At 35.3% G+C, this 15,703-nt stretch overlaps 1 protein-coding gene across 1 annotated transcript in view; it reads left to right on the plus strand.

The window, feature by feature from the left end:
- Positions 1 to 15,703, plus strand: part of ZYG11B (zyg-11 family member B, cell cycle regulator) — an 82,022-nt gene that overhangs the window by 48,618 nt on the left and 17,701 nt on the right. Inside the window, exons 6-12 of the mRNA XM_011220388.3 lie at positions 175 to 239; positions 4,164 to 4,263; positions 4,744 to 4,794; positions 7,273 to 7,434; positions 7,542 to 7,589; positions 14,203 to 14,400; positions 14,533 to 14,585. Of these exons, the coding sequence (XP_011218690.1) occupies positions 175 to 239; positions 4,164 to 4,263; positions 4,744 to 4,794; positions 7,273 to 7,434; positions 7,542 to 7,589; positions 14,203 to 14,400; positions 14,533 to 14,585 (677 nt within the window). The remainder of the gene's footprint in view (positions 1 to 174; positions 240 to 4,163; positions 4,264 to 4,743; positions 4,795 to 7,272; positions 7,435 to 7,541; positions 7,590 to 14,202; positions 14,401 to 14,532; positions 14,586 to 15,703) is intronic.

Here is a 15,703-nt window from a genome sequence, read left to right on the forward strand (position 1 = left end):
GTAAGCTCACATGGGTCCAGTGGAAGTCAGTCTTTCAACAATAGGGAGGTAGAACAAAAGTTGTAAGAAGTCATTGGTGTTTCATCAGAGATCTTCCTTTTTTTATAGAGGCTACACCTAGTTTAACAAAGCAATATTTTATTCAGGAATTTTTTTCTCCCTTTGGTTCTTTAGTTACAGAAGAATTGCCTCCTTTCACTTTGCAGTGACCGGATACTTCAGGATGTTCCATTCAACAGGCAAGTGTTAGTCCTAGAACTTAAAATGGGCCAAAATGGAATTTTAGAATTCTGTCTTGGGCCATTTCTTACCGGTTGGCATATCCTTGGAGTATAGTTAATCTAGTGGACAGAATTCTGCACTACCTTATAGAATGCTAACTCCACTTTCTTTAATTTAGTGCAACATTCCTGTTAACAGATTGGCCCCTGTTTTCATAGCCCTTTGCTTAAAAATTTATATTATGGGGATGCCTGGGTGGCTCAGTGGGTTGAGCGTTTGGCTCAGGTCATGATCCCAGGGTTCTGGGATCGAGCCCCACGTCAAGCTGTCCGCTTGGTGGGAGCCTGCTTCTCCCTCTCCCTGCAGCTCCCCCTGCTTGTACTCTCTCTGTGTCAAATAAATAAATAAAATATTTTTTAAAAATTTATATCAGGGTTTTTAGAATATCCATACGATATTGTAGGCCGAAGAAACTGAGGCATATAGATTCAGTGTATTGCTCATGGTTTTGTGTCTAGTAACTGCAAAATTAGAAAGACTCAAGTCTTCTAGTTCTAGGTCCAGTGTTCTTTTCTCTGTATCATACCTCTTATTATTGTTATTTAATACTGAATTATAGAAGAAACTTTTTAAATAGAGGTTAAGGGAGGTTATATAGATGGATTCAAGTAACTATGAAGTGTTCTTCCCTTGTTTTCTAAGATGTGATTTGAGAGCTAAAAAGGATTTTTTTGTCATCTTACTATTTTAAAATATAATTTTTAATGATGGTATTGAAAAAGAAAATATACTTATGATTTAATGAAGTATATTTCTTAAGCAGCAGTTTTACTGTGATTTATTTGGGTAACAGTACACTGTTATCTGGCATAGCTGAGGAATGAGATGTTCCATTTACTATTTCAAATAAACAGTTTGGATAAAAATATAAGTACATATATCTCATGTAGATTACTAATTTTATTTTGTAAATACTGAGCATCTGTACTGATTACATGAAGTCATATGTAGGAAAGACATAGTCACTTTCCTAAAGAAAATTGTCAACACCCAGGGGTTGACAAACTTCTTTTAAAGGGCTAGCTAATAATATTTTGGACTTACTAGCCATAGGGTCTCTGTTGCAACTACTTAACTCTGCCATTGTACCTCCAAAGCAGTTGAAGATGATACATAAACAAATGGTTTTACTACATTCCAGTAAAACTTTAGGAAACAGACAGCTGGACCCACAGCTGTAAAATCACTATATGTAGGCTATAGTTTACTCACCTCTGATCTAGCCAATACATTCTGCTAGATGTGAGCTTCTTTGTGGTCAGAGACTGTTACTGGTTAATCTCTTTGTCTCTAGTGCTTAAGTGGATGTTTGATGGATGAATGAATGAAAAATGAGTATGACAGAAGACAGAATTTTTCATAGAAGAGGATGACAGAATGCATTGGGCCCCCAAACGAGGAGGGAAAGATTTCATCTGATTGGTGATCATTAAAGATTTCATGTTAGTGATGGCATTTGAGATAATAAAGATAACAACTAACCTGTATAAAGCACTTCCTATTGCCAAGCACTGTGCCAAGTGTTTTACATATGCTTATTCAGTCCATACAAGAGTCCTGTGAAATTGTTATTCTTATAATATTCATTTTGTAGATGAAGAAACAAAGGCATGGAAAGGTTTAGTAACTTTCTCAAGGTGATAAGATAGCAAGTAGCAGAATTTAGATTTAAATCCAGAATGACTCCAAAACCTCTTCTTTTTACATCCATGCTGTATTCCATTGAAGATGAGAGCTGGTTGAATTGATTGTTTTATGTTGTGGGAACTGCACAAATACAGGTACAGAGGAAGTTAATACTAGAAAAAAATAACCTTTATTAAAAGCTGGTTATGTGCTAAGTTCTGTACTAAGTCTTAAGTTTTATGTGTAATATTATTTAATCCTCACAACAATCCTATTGAATAGATCTTATTATTTTACAGATGAGAAAATTGAAGTTCAGAGAGATTAAGGAAATTGCCCCAGGTTCCCAAAGTTAGTAAGTGGTAGAAGTGATACTTGAAACCGGGCTGACTCCAGAATGTGTGATGTTCTTAATTACTTTCCTGCATTGCTTCATGTGATAAAATAATGTATTTTATGATTATTATCAGCAGCATTAGGTAGAAGTAGAATTTAAACCCCAAAATACAAGGAGCTTCAGAATCTGTGCTCTTAACTATAAGGCTATCTTAATAATAATTGTGGGCATGCTTGGGGACTAATGAGCAGTGCACTTTGCAGTAAGCATAGGGTAGGCAGGAAAAAAGATTTGAAAGTACGGGCCCATTGTTAGAGTCCGAAAATACTGTGAGTACAGGAATGACATCATACCAAAATTCTCTGACAGATTTATGTATTCTCAATGTGTAGACACAAATTGAAGGAAAAACAATGGAGGCACAATGGCTCATTAGAAATCTGTAAAAGAATCTGAGATGGCCTTGGGAATAGAGGTAACAGTAAATTTGAGGGAATTTGCAGAAGAGTAATTTATATCTCTGTAGTTCAGCCAACATGTTCTAAACACTATCCATGTGTAAAGCTCTGTAATGGGTTCTTGGTATAAAGGGCTGAATAGGATACGGTCCTTTACCTCAAGAACTCGAGGGCCAGTGGTGTGGCTACAGATAATCACTCTGACAGAGTTACAAACAAATGCTCAGGAGCAGTGGGAAAGCAGTGATAAACTTGTCAAGGAAAGCTTCTCAGAGGAAGTGATATTTGAGCCAAGTCTTGAAAAGATGAAATTATGGATATATTCCTTGGTGTCGTCCTGATTTCTCTTCTTTTCTCACACCCCACATTCAGTCCTTTGACAAATCCAGCTATCTTCCAAATATACCATGAATTCAACCATTTCTCTTCACTTCCATTTCTACCACTTGGACTAGACTAAAAGTGATTTCTCTCCTGAATTATTGTGGCAGCCTCGAACTGCTCTGTTTCTTTCTTTGCCTTCTTGAAGTTTATTTTAAACAAAGCTACCAGAATAATCCTATTAAAAATATAAGTCAGTTCATGTTATATCGTTGCTCAGAATTTTTCTATGACTTTACATCTCCGAGTAAAAGCTAATTTTAAACAAAGACCCTAGGATCTGGCTCCCCTGTTTCCTCTGACCTCATCTCTTAGTACTACACTTGTTCTCTCTGCTCTGGGTCTCACTGGCTTCCATGTTATTTCTCAAAACCTCCTGGCATACTCCCAATTCAGGGTTGTTCTGTCTCCCACCCTCTGCTTAGAATGCTTTTCCCCTAGATATCCACACAGCAAGCTCTCTTATTTCCTCAAAAGTTTCTGTGAGACCTTTTCTAGTAACCTTACCTAAAATTCAACATTTCATATCCTCTCTTTACCTGCTCAATTTTTTTTCTTTATAGCACATACCACATATTTTACTTACTTGTTTGATTTGTTATCTGTCTTCCACACTACAGTGTAAGCTCTGTGAGAGTAGAGAGATTTTTCTATTTTGTTCACTCCTCTGTCTCCAACACTAGGAACAGTATCTGGCACAAATCAGGGGCTCAATATATGTTTGTGAATGAATAAATGAATATTTTTGTTGTGCTAGGTACTATAAGGACCCAGAAAATACTCTAATACAACATAGAAATTACTACAGGATAGAAATATGTTATAATTCTAGAAGATAAATGCCAGATAGTTTTGATCATATTTCCCAAACTCTTGTTTCTTTACAAAGTGTTGTCAGAATTAACAACAAGACACTATCTCCAAAACACTCAAGTGTAATTGTTATTCTGTTATCAGTTAAGAGGAATTTTCCTGTTCTTTCTCACCTATCTAAACTGTAGCATCAGTTCCCAGCTAGAGCTCTGAAACTGCCTGCTGACTCCAGGATTCATTCATGGAAACCCTTTGTGTGTTTTCAGGTTTGAAGCAGCCAAGCTTGTCATGCAGTGGCTCTGCAACCATGAGGATCAAAACATGCAAAGGATGGCAGTTGCTATCATTTCCATCCTGGCTGCCAAGGTATCTGAACTCCTATTATTGAACAATTTTCTTTTTTTTTTTTTTTAAAGATTTTTATTTATTTATTTGACAGAGATAGAGACAGCCAGCGAGAGAGGGAACATAAAGCAGGGGGAGTGGGAGAGGAAGAAGCAGGCTCATAGCAGAGGAGCCTGATGCGGGGCTCGATCCCATAACGCTGGGATCACACCCTGAGCCGAAGGCAGACGCTTAACCACTGTGCCACCCAGGTGCCCCTATTGAACAATTTTCTGTAGGTGGCTATTTCCCGTTACAGTTACTGTTTTCCCCAAAATCTTTGTGCCAGAAAAGTTGGTAAGTCTCTTCGCCAGCCTGTTTATTCAAGCTCCATTCAATATTGTAGAATTCCATGTTGATCAGAGATTTTAGTCTGACGTTTGGAGTCTGTTGGCAGTGAATGATATTAAACTCACACTGGTGAGTTTTTGGATGTTTACTTTGTCTTCTGCTTGCTTGCAGCTTTCTACAGAACAAACTGCACAGCTTGGTGCTGAGCTCTTCATTGTCAGGGTAAGTCTGTCATCTCTGTGCAGACCACTAGACAGTTTTCATTTTCATTGTTTTCAGGCAGTGTTGTGTATCTTCTGACATTTTATATTTCAAAATGTAATTTTCATTACTTCTGACTTGGATGTATTCATTTATTTTCATAGAGGTAGCTTTATTCCTTAACAGAGATGGAAAGAGCCCTGAACTAGGAGTCAGATGACCTAGGATCTAACTGTAAACTCAGTTTGTGAATTTAAGCAAATTATGTGAATGATTGGAGCCTAAATAAGCCTTAAGATCCCATCTAGACCTAAAAGTCTGTTATTTTGTTATTTGTGAAGAAAATGTAGAGACTATTGTAGACATAAAATTGTGCTAGATGCTTTGGAGAAAAAGATAATTTAAATAACTGACAGATGATTTTGCTTGCTTACACTCAGTTAAGGAGGTGATACAATGAACAGTAAAAAGTTAAAAAGCTTTAAAGAGCTTTTATAAATACAAACAATGTCCTAGGGAGGACTAAAGGAAAAAGTCCACTTCAGACTTTCTTGTTATAATCCTGACATGTGGTATTTAAACAATAATGATAGATGGAAAAGTCAAATGAAAGATTCTTCCTCTTTTTTTCTTTTTAAGATTTTATTTTTAAGTAATCTCTACACCCAACACGGGGCTTGAACCCACAACCCCGAGATCGAAAGTTGCACACTCCACCGATTGAGCCAGACAGGTACCCCAAAAGACTCTCTTTTTCTATGATTTACATATTATGTATATAGAGAAAGTCATTCCTTTGATAAATATCTGTAGAGTACTTATCAGGTACCTAGCACCTTACCTGATGTTAGGGATTCACATTGAGTCATGTCTATAATTTCTGTCCATAAAAAGTACTAGAGAAGATAGCTATGTAGACATGGTTGTAATACAGTCTAGTACGTATAATAATAGCAATACCAATGAAAAGAGTAATGTAAAGAGAGGAGAAAGCTGTGGTGGTATAATGCAAAGAGTAGGAATTCTGGAGTTGACATATCTGGGTTTATTCCCAATTCTATCAGTTACTAGCTTGGGCAGTCACATAGATTTACTTAGGGGTGATAAACTACTTTGTACAGTTATTATGAAGATTAAATGAAAAGGAAAATAAGATTAATTGAAGGGGAGGCGCGTGGCTGGCTCAGTCGGTAGAGCATGCGACTCTTGATCTCTGGGTCGGGAGTTCAAGCCCCACATTAGGCATAGAGCTTACTTAAAAAAAAGATTATTTGAAGTAATATATGCTAAGTGCTTAGCACAAAACAATATATGTTAGATAAGTAGAAGAGGATGCTGATTTTATTTATTTTTTACTATTTTCAGGGATGACATTTTAGTTTTAAATATGGCTTTTCATTGTTATATATGTGTTCCAGTAGTTTTGGTTGGAAATATATTCAAAGATTTTAAGGAAGTAATCTACTTATATGCTTTGGGGGGAAATTAAGCTTAGTTTAAGCAGGAATTAGTAGCAGCAGCAGTAGTAGTAGTGATGATGATCACTAGCTTTTTTTTTAATCTCTTGATTATCACCCACAATTTACAGATGAGGAAACAAAGGATTAAATCAGCAAACAGGTTACACAGATCCAGATTCTAATGCCACACTCTTAGCCACTATGCTATTAAGTTACATAATTGCACTGAGATGTTTTTATTACTAAAAATTTTTTTTCCTGAATTGTGTGCAACTTTACGTAATAGCACTCATTAATGTTTTCTTGTATCTGTTTGAGCAGAGCTGCCTATTTCCCCCATAATTATAATCTAAAACTGGAATTACGGGTGCCTTATCTAGTTCTCAAACATTTTTCTTTCAGACTTAAATTTCTTAGGTTAAGGCTATGATAGAAATAATTTACAAATGGAATTTCAAAGCTATTATCTTATTCAAATCCAATATAGACTTTAAGTCTTTTACTATTGAATGTAATTTATTCTTTTTTTTCTTGAGGAAAACTTGAAATTAGGTCTTCCAATTCTTATTTTCTCTTACTAAGTTGACTATGATCAAATTACTTAATATTTCTCAGATTCAATTTCCTCTCCTGAAAAATGGACATAACAATACTATAATATAGGATATAATTTGTTGATACTTAATAAATGTTAGCTTCTTGTTCCCTTTCTCCATCCACTTTTTTAAACCCAGGATCTGAAATGAATATATGTTGTGACTGATTGGGCACGATAGTTTTCCTAAGCTTTAATCATTTTGCTTTTTATTTTATTTACAGGGTATTAGTATCCTCAGAATAATAAAGTATTTCTGAAGATCCTATACTTTTTTTCTTGTTGAAGGAAAAATCTGATCCAAGAAGATATTTGTTGTACTTATAAAAACCTTTACAAGAAATGTTTTAAGCCATGAGACCAATCTTTATGACTTGTGATGATCATCACTAATTATAATAACAATTTTGTGATGAGAAATTCATTCTGTTTTTCTTCTTTCAGCAACTTCTTCAAATAGTGAAGCAAAAAACCAATCAAAATTCAGTGGACACTACTTTGAAGTTTACTCTGAGTGCACTTTGGAACCTCACAGATGAATCTCCAACCACTTGCAGACATTTTATTGAAAACCAAGGGTTAGAACTCTTCATGCGGGTTCTGGAGGTTAGAATGGGAATTTAGCCTATAGTTTTGACATTGATTGATTTTTATGTATTCATTTATTATATTTGGTTCTTCGGGTAGTTATAGGTTTCTGTTTCTTTTTACAGTCTTTCCCTACTGAGTCATCCATTCAACAGAAAGTCCTAGGACTTTTGGTAAGATATAAACATTTCCTGCTAAATTCCAAGCTGTAATTAATTATTTTCCTTCTGAGGTAATATGTTGAAAGTTGCTTCTCAGGGTGCCTGGGTGGCGCAGTTGGTTAAGTGACTGACTCTTAGTTTCATGGTTTCAGCTCAGATTGTGATTTCAGGGTTGTGAGATTGAACCTCATGTGGGGCTCCATGCTCAGCACAGAGTCTGCTTGGATTTCTCTCTCCCTCTTCCTTTGCCCCTCATGGCCCCCCCCAAGCATACTCTCCCTCCCTCTCAAATAAATAAATCTTAAAAAAAAAAAAAAAAAGAAAAAAGTTGCTTCTCTATTTGTAAGCACCTGGTGACAGAAAATATATACAATATAATAAGTGAGAAAAGCCGGCTATAAACAATGTATACATATTAAGATTTTCACTACATTAAAAGGAAAAACATAAATTACATACTTTATTATATATTGTTTGGTATAGTACAAAGCTTCACTGTAAGTTTACTTTTATAATCAGAAAAAAAATCTCATGAAAAAATTGCACTAACTGGGGCACCTGAGTGGCTCAGTTCGTTAGGCATCAGACTCTTGATTTTGGTTCAGGTCATGATTTCAGGGTCTTGGGATTGAGTCCTGTGTCTGGCTCCACAGTTGGCAAGGAGTCTGCTTGGGATTCTCTCTCTCCCTCTGGTCCTTACCCTGTTCTCTAAATAAATAAATAAGTTAAGTAAATAAATCTTCAAAAAAATGTCACTAACCTGTAAGTGTTCTTACATGCTATGTTTGTTAATTAATAATCAGTACTTAAAAGACTGCTTAACAAATTAGACATTCCATAAATATATTGGATATAGATTAAAGTGAGCCTTCTAGGATTTTGAAGCAAAGGTAAGGGAGCAGATATTTATTTATTTATTTTTAAAGATTTTATTTATTCATTTGACAGAGAGAGAGACAGCCAGCGAGAGAGGGAACATAAGCTGGGGAAGTGGGAGAGGAAGAAGCAGGCTCCCAGCAGAAGAGCCCGATGTGGGGCTCGATCCCAGAACTCCAGGATCATGCCCTGAGCTGAAGGCAGACGCTTAACGACTGAGCTACCCAGGCACCCCAGGAGCAGATATTTATTATGTTTAATCACTTCAACAGGAAAAGTGCCTATGTGGTGAAAGCTATTTTAGAGCAGACCTCTGCTCTTGAGAAGTTAGATAATAGGAGACATAGATGAGTGAGTAAAAAAAGATATAGATTAGTGTTTGTTTTACAGATGCAAGGGTATGAGATACTAAACAATGAGAGATGGATTTTGGGGAAGGCTAAAGGCTAGCATTTAAAGACCTATCTATTCACTATAGCTTTAGTTATATATAAGGTGGAAAATGTAAAAAGACCCGAATGCAGGGGCACCTGGGTGGCTCAGTTGGTTAAAAAGACCAAATGCCCAGAAATAGGGAAGTATTAAACAGATCATAGTATTTGATTGTTTTATTCAGGGTTCATAGGATTATTATCTACAGAAGTTGGTTCACATCACCATAAGAGGAAAAGTGGAATTTATTTTACATATTAGAGAGCTTTTGTAGAGCTTTAAAAATGCTTTTTTTTAAATTTCAAAAAGAACATGTTTATTATAACTAACCAAACAATACAAAAGTGCATTTAAACAGCTTAAGACTTTGTCCCCAGCTTTCAGTCATTTTGATTTCCATGAAGTAATTAATATTAATACAACACAATATTAATATTAATACAACACTTCCATATCTTTCTCCATTACTTTGTGATTGAATTTTTTTCAGTAATTTATTTTAAAATATTCATTCTAACAATTGTTTGGTGAGCAGAGAACATACTTTGATTTGAGTCCTTTCGAATTTATTGAGACCTGTGTATAGCCTAGAATATGATCTGTTTTGGTAAATGTTCCATGTGCTCTTGAGAAGAATGTGTATTTTGCTGCCCTTGGTATAATGTCCTATAAATGTCACTCAGTCTAATTGGTTGTTATTGTTCAAGTATCCTTACTGATTTTCTGCCTACTTGTACTAGCAATTATTGATAGGAGTTTTGAAATCTTCAACTATAATTGTTTATCTATTTCTTCTTACAGTTGTATCAGTTTTTGCTTCATGTATTTTGAAGCTCTGTTATTAGGTTCATAAGCTATTAAAATTGTTATGCCCTCCTGATTAAGTGACCCCTTACCATTATAAAATTACCTTCCGTATCTCTGCAATATTCTTTACTTTGAAATCTCCTTTGTCTCATTTATGAAATCTTCTTTGTCATCCCAGCTTTCTTTTGACTAATATTAACGTGGTTTACCTTTTTCCATCCTTTTACTGTTAACATGTATATGTTTTTAAAGTTTATTTCTTGGGGCACCTGAGTAGCTCAGAATTAAGCATCCAACTTTTGATTTCAGCTCAGGTCATGATCTCAGGGTTGTGAGATTGAGTCCCATATTGTTGGACTCTGTGCTGGGCTTGGACCCTACTTCAGATTCTCTCTCTCTTCTTTCTCTCCCTCTGCCCCTTCCCGCATCTCATCCCCCACTTGTCACGCACCTGTGCACACACTCTCTTTCTCTCTCAAAAAAAGAAATGAGGTGTGTTTCTTGTAGACAGCTATGTACTTTGCATCTTGCTTTTTTATCCAGTCTGAAAATCTGCTTTTTATTTGGGCTATTTGGATCATTTACATTTAATGTGATTATTAACATGGTTAGATTTGAGTTCATTAACTTGGTATTTGTTTTCTGTTTGTCCCATCTGTTCTTTTTTTCCCCTTCTTTTTCTGCCTTTTGATTTAAGTATTTTTTATGATTCCATTTGATCTCGTCTCTTGATTTATTAGTGATTATTCTTTGTTACTTTAATGATTGCATTGGGTTTGTAGTATACATCCTTTTTTTTTTTTTTAAAGATTTTATTTATTTATTTGACAGAGATAGAGACAGCTAGCGAGAGAGGGAACATAAGCAGGGGGAGTGGGAGAGGAAGAAGCAGGCTCATAGCAGAGGAGCCTGATGTGGGGCTCGATCCCATAACGCTGGGATCACGCCCTGAGCCGAAGGCAGACGCTTAACTGCTGTGCCACCCAGGCGCCCCTGTAGTATACATCCTTAATCACAGTCTTCCTTTAAGTGATTTTATACAATTTCATATATAATATAAGAATCTTATAATAGTAGGCTTCCATTTTTACTCTTCTTTCTTTGATGCTATTATCATGCATTTTACTTTTACATATGTTATAAACCACACACATTAATTTTGTTTAAAATGCCAGTTATCTTTTAAGGATATTTAAATAATTAAACTTACGTGTTTACCCAAATAGTTACTATTTCTGATACTCTTCTTTCCTTTGTGTAGGTCCAGATTTCTATCTGGTATCATTTTCCTTCTGCCTGAGAGACATCCTTTAACATTTCTTGTAGTGCACATCTACTGTTGATTAATGCTCCAGCTTTTATACGTTTGCAAATATCTTTACTTAACCTTTGTTTTTGAAAACGTTTTTGCCAGATGTAGAATTCTAGGTTAACAGTACTTTAAAGATGTTGACTAACTTTTTTCTTCCTTGCATTTTCCAATGCAAAATCTGATGTTATCATTATCTTTATTCTTCTCTGTGTACATGATTTTTCCTGTGTCTACTTTTAAGAGATTAGCAATTATTTTGAGTGATACGATGATGATGTATCTTGATGTAATTTACATCGTAGTTCCTGTGTTTGGGACTCATTGAGCTTCTTGATCTATAGGCTTAAAGTTTTCATCAAGTTTGAAAAAGTTTTGGCCATTATTTCTTCAAAAAAATTTTTTTTGTACTGCTCTTCTTGCCCCCAACCCACTGGAGACTTTGGAGACTGCAGTTTCTCATTTATTAAAACTGCCTGAAATTGTCCCACAGCTCATTGGCGCTCTTTTAATTTTCTTTGTTCATTTTTCTATGTATGTTCCAATTTGGATAGTTTCCATTGCTATGCCTTTGAATTCAGTAATCATTTCTTCTGCAGTGTCTAATCTGCTGTTAATCCCATCCAGTGCACTCTTTATCTTAGACATCATCATTTTCTTCTCTAGAAGTTTTGGTCTTTATTATATCTTCCATGTTTCTACTTAGCTTTTGAACATATGAAACATATTTTTAATAACTCTTTTACTGTCCTTTTCTGCTAATTATAACATGTGTCACTTCTGGGTCAATTTCAAATGATTGATTATTCTCCTCATTTTGAGTTGTGTTTTCCTGCTACTTTGCATGCCTAGTAGTTTTTGATTGAATGCCAGGAGTTATGATTTTTACCTTGTTGTGTGCTGGATATTTTTTGTTTTCCTATAAAATATTCTTGAACTGTGTTCTGGGATATAAACTTACTTTTAAACAATTTGACTATTTTGGGTCTTTCTTTTATGATTTATTAGGAAGGTCCAGAGCAATGCTAGGGTTAGGGCTAATTATTCTGTACTACTGAGACAAGACCATCCTGAGTCCTCTATCCAGTGCCTTGAAAATGAAGTTTTTCCAGACTGGGTGATGAAAACAAGCACTATTCTTGGTCCTGTGTGAATGCTATGGAACTTTTCTCTAATCATTTTTATCATTTCCTGCCCTCAAACGGTTTCATTTGTTTCAGATAGGAGAGTAACTCTGGCCCCTTTTTACTTCATCTTGGCCAGAAGTAGGTGTCCTCATCAATCTTCCATCAAATAGAATTAAAAAGGAGAAATGTGTCTTTTATATTTACCCACATATTTCTCATACTACTCTTTACATATCTTTTAGTGTAGATATCCTGGCAATGAATTTTCACTTAGGTTTTGTTTGTATGTAAAAGAATCTTGCTTTTACTTTCAAAAGATACATTTCTAAAAAAAAAAAAAAAGGATACATTTCTGCTGGGTGTTGAGTTTAAATGGGTATTTTTTTCTGTTGGATTTTGGGTTTATAATTTTCATCAAATTTGGAAAAATTTTGGCCACTATATCTTCAAATATATATGTGTATTATTATTATTATTATTATTATTATTATTATATACATATATATTTTTTTTGGTACCCTCTCTCATCTCTTTCTGGGACTCCAGTTATAAGTATGTGAGATTGCCTACTATTATCTTATAGGTCACAGAGTAATCTATTGCCTTTTCTCCCAAGGTTTGTTGTTTTTGTTTTTGTTTTTTTCTTTTTTTCTGTGCTTTCGCTTGAATGTTTCCTATTGCTGTGTTTTTTTAGTTCACTAGGGGTTTTTTCCTGCAACATCTCACCTGCTGCCAATTTCATCTGGTATATTTTTCATTTCAGATACACACACACACACACACACAGACACACTTTTTATTTCTAGAAGTTATGTTTAAATCTTTTTATAGCTTCATTTTCTCTCCTCAGGTTTATGTTTTCCTTTCATCCTGAGTCATATTTTTAACATTTATAGTAACTGTTTTAAGTCTTTGTATGCTAATTCTATTATCCCTGTCATTTCTGAGCCCATTTTAGTGATTGATTTTTCTCTTAGTTTTGTATCATATTTTCCTGACTCTTTGTATGCCTGGTAATTTTTGGCTGGATACTGGTAATTGTGGAATTCATATTGATTTTTGCTGGATTTTATTGTTTTTCTTTAAAGAGTCTTGGACTTTGTTTTGGCATACTGTCTGTCCTTCTCAGAGGGTCATGTTTCTTTACTTTCTTTTTTTTTCTTTCTTTTCTTGTTTTTGTCACTATAAAATGCTATGTAAAAAATATAAATGGGGAGAATATGAAAAATGAATGTGAAATGCCTTTTCTTTTTTAAAGATTTTATTTATTCATTTGAGACAGAGAAAGCATGAGCAGTGGTGAGGGGCAGAGGGAGAGGGAAAAATCGACTCCCTGCTGAGCAGGGAGCCCAGTGAAGGGCCCGATCTCAGGACCCTAGGATTGTGACCTGACCTGAAGGCAGACACTTAACGACTGAGCCACGCGGGTGCCCCTGAAATGCCTTTTCTTATTTAAATGTGTGAGATTAGAGAGGGGTGATGATTAATCATTGATGCCAGTGGAAAATAGATTATACACATTCTAAAGTGTATATAGTTAAACTTGTCTCCTCTACCCTCACTCTTTTTCATATCGAAGAAGAAAACTTGTTAATCCTTACAAAGTATACGTTTAGACATGATGCCTTTCACTTTCATTTATTATAGAATGACTTAAGTGAGGGAGTGAATAGTCTCTTAACAATCAAAAGTTCAGGGTCTTGGTTCCTAAGAAATGGAATCAACGTGTTAGGGGGAAAATTGCTATTATGTAATAGATCAAATGAAGTTTTAGAATGAGGATTAATCTTCGGAGTAGTAAGTTGGATCTTAGATCCTTTGGAAGATCAACCATAGTCTAAATTGGAAACCCCTCAGTTGTTTCCCATGTGAGCAGAGGTCTTCTTTTATACTGCCTAGGGAAGCCATTCTAAGAAGGAACAGAGATTGCAATGATTTAAACATATATTAGCATATGCACAAAAGGTGAAGACTGTTGTTATTATGCACAGTGGGTTACTTCTTAGAATGCAAAGGGTCATTTAGCCATTTACTATTCATAAGACTTTAATTTTTATATCTTCTTTTTTTCCAGAATAATATAGCTGAAGTACAAGAATTGCATTCTGAATTAATGTGGAAGGATTTTATAGACCACATCAGTAGCCTCCTACATAGTGTTGAAGTGGAAGTCAGTTACTTCGCAGCTGGAATTATTGCCCATTTAATATCTAGAGGTGAACAAGCTTGGACATTGAGCCGTAGCCAGAGGAATTCTCTTCTGGATGATCTGGTAGGGTCATTTGGTATTTTCTAGAAGCATACAAACAACATTTATAGTAGTTAAACTATCAGAGTCTTGTAATACAATAATGCAGTGCTAAATAAATACTGTGTTCTTTCTTGTGTGTCTTGTGTCTTGCAGCATTCAGCTATTTTGAAATGGCCAACTCCAGAGTGTGAGATGGTAGCATACAGGTAATTAGCAAGATAATTAATATTAAGCTAGTAACCTAGTCATTTTGCTTGCTTAGAGATCATTCCTACTAGATGTATAATGTATTTTCCCTCAGGCATCTATCTTTTCACTGGCTTTTAAAAGGATCAAACTATTTTTACTTTTTTCTGCTACCTGTCATTCATCAATTCTTCCTTCATTCCACATTTATTGAAGACAAGTGCCAAGGACTTGTTCTGTGCTCTTGAAATTCAAAGATGAGTAAGACATGTTGCCTACACACAAGAACCTTAAAGCTGGGGTTCCTGGAGGGCACAGTCAGTTGGGTGTCCAACTCTTGGTTTCGGCTCAGGTTGTGATCTCAGGATTGTGAGTCTGAGCCATGTGGAGCCAGCATGGAGTCTGCTTGAGGTTCTCCCTCATTCTACCTCTGTCCCTCCCATTCATGCTCTCCCTCTCTCTCTAAAATAAATAAATCCTTAAAAAAAAGAAAAAAAAAAGAAACCTTACAACCTAGTGAGGGACAACAAAATGTGAATCAGATATAATTCACTGTTTAGCTAGTTACATGAATAGAGCACTATGAAATTAAAGATGACAGTACTTAAATGCACTGGAAAGTGGTAAAAAGCTTCCAGAGGAAGTAGATTATGAGCTGAATTTTGAGAGATAACTAAGTAGGGGCAGAAGATTTTAGGAAGAAGAAGTAATGTATTAACGCAAAGAGATCCAAGACAAGATGACACACTGGGAGAACTAGAAGTAGCACCAGGTTAGTTCGGGGAAACAGTTTGTAATAATTTCTTAAAGTACATGTTGGATGCCTAACTGTTTATGACAATTAGGTGACTTGATAGCTAATTTACTAATTACCTGATACTCCATATTGCTGCATAAATGATATTATTGCATCTAACTTTTGTTCTCTACTTCATAAATGCTGATACTGCCAATATTTTTGATTCCTCCAATTTATGTTCTACCTATTTTGGGGCAGAAGACCAATAGAAACAGAAAGGCTAATTTTAGACCTTCATGGTGTTCTACCAGTTAGTTATCAACTGACTCCCCCTTTTCTAGGTTTCCAAACCAAAGTCTGCTATTCTTCAAATGTTTATCTTCAACACCAGAAGAATAC

Source organism: Ailuropoda melanoleuca, chromosome 2 (assembly GCF_002007445.2).
Source record: "Ailuropoda melanoleuca isolate Jingjing chromosome 2, ASM200744v2, whole genome shotgun sequence".
Lineage (NCBI taxonomy): Eukaryota > Metazoa > Chordata > Mammalia > Carnivora > Ursidae > Ailuropoda > Ailuropoda melanoleuca.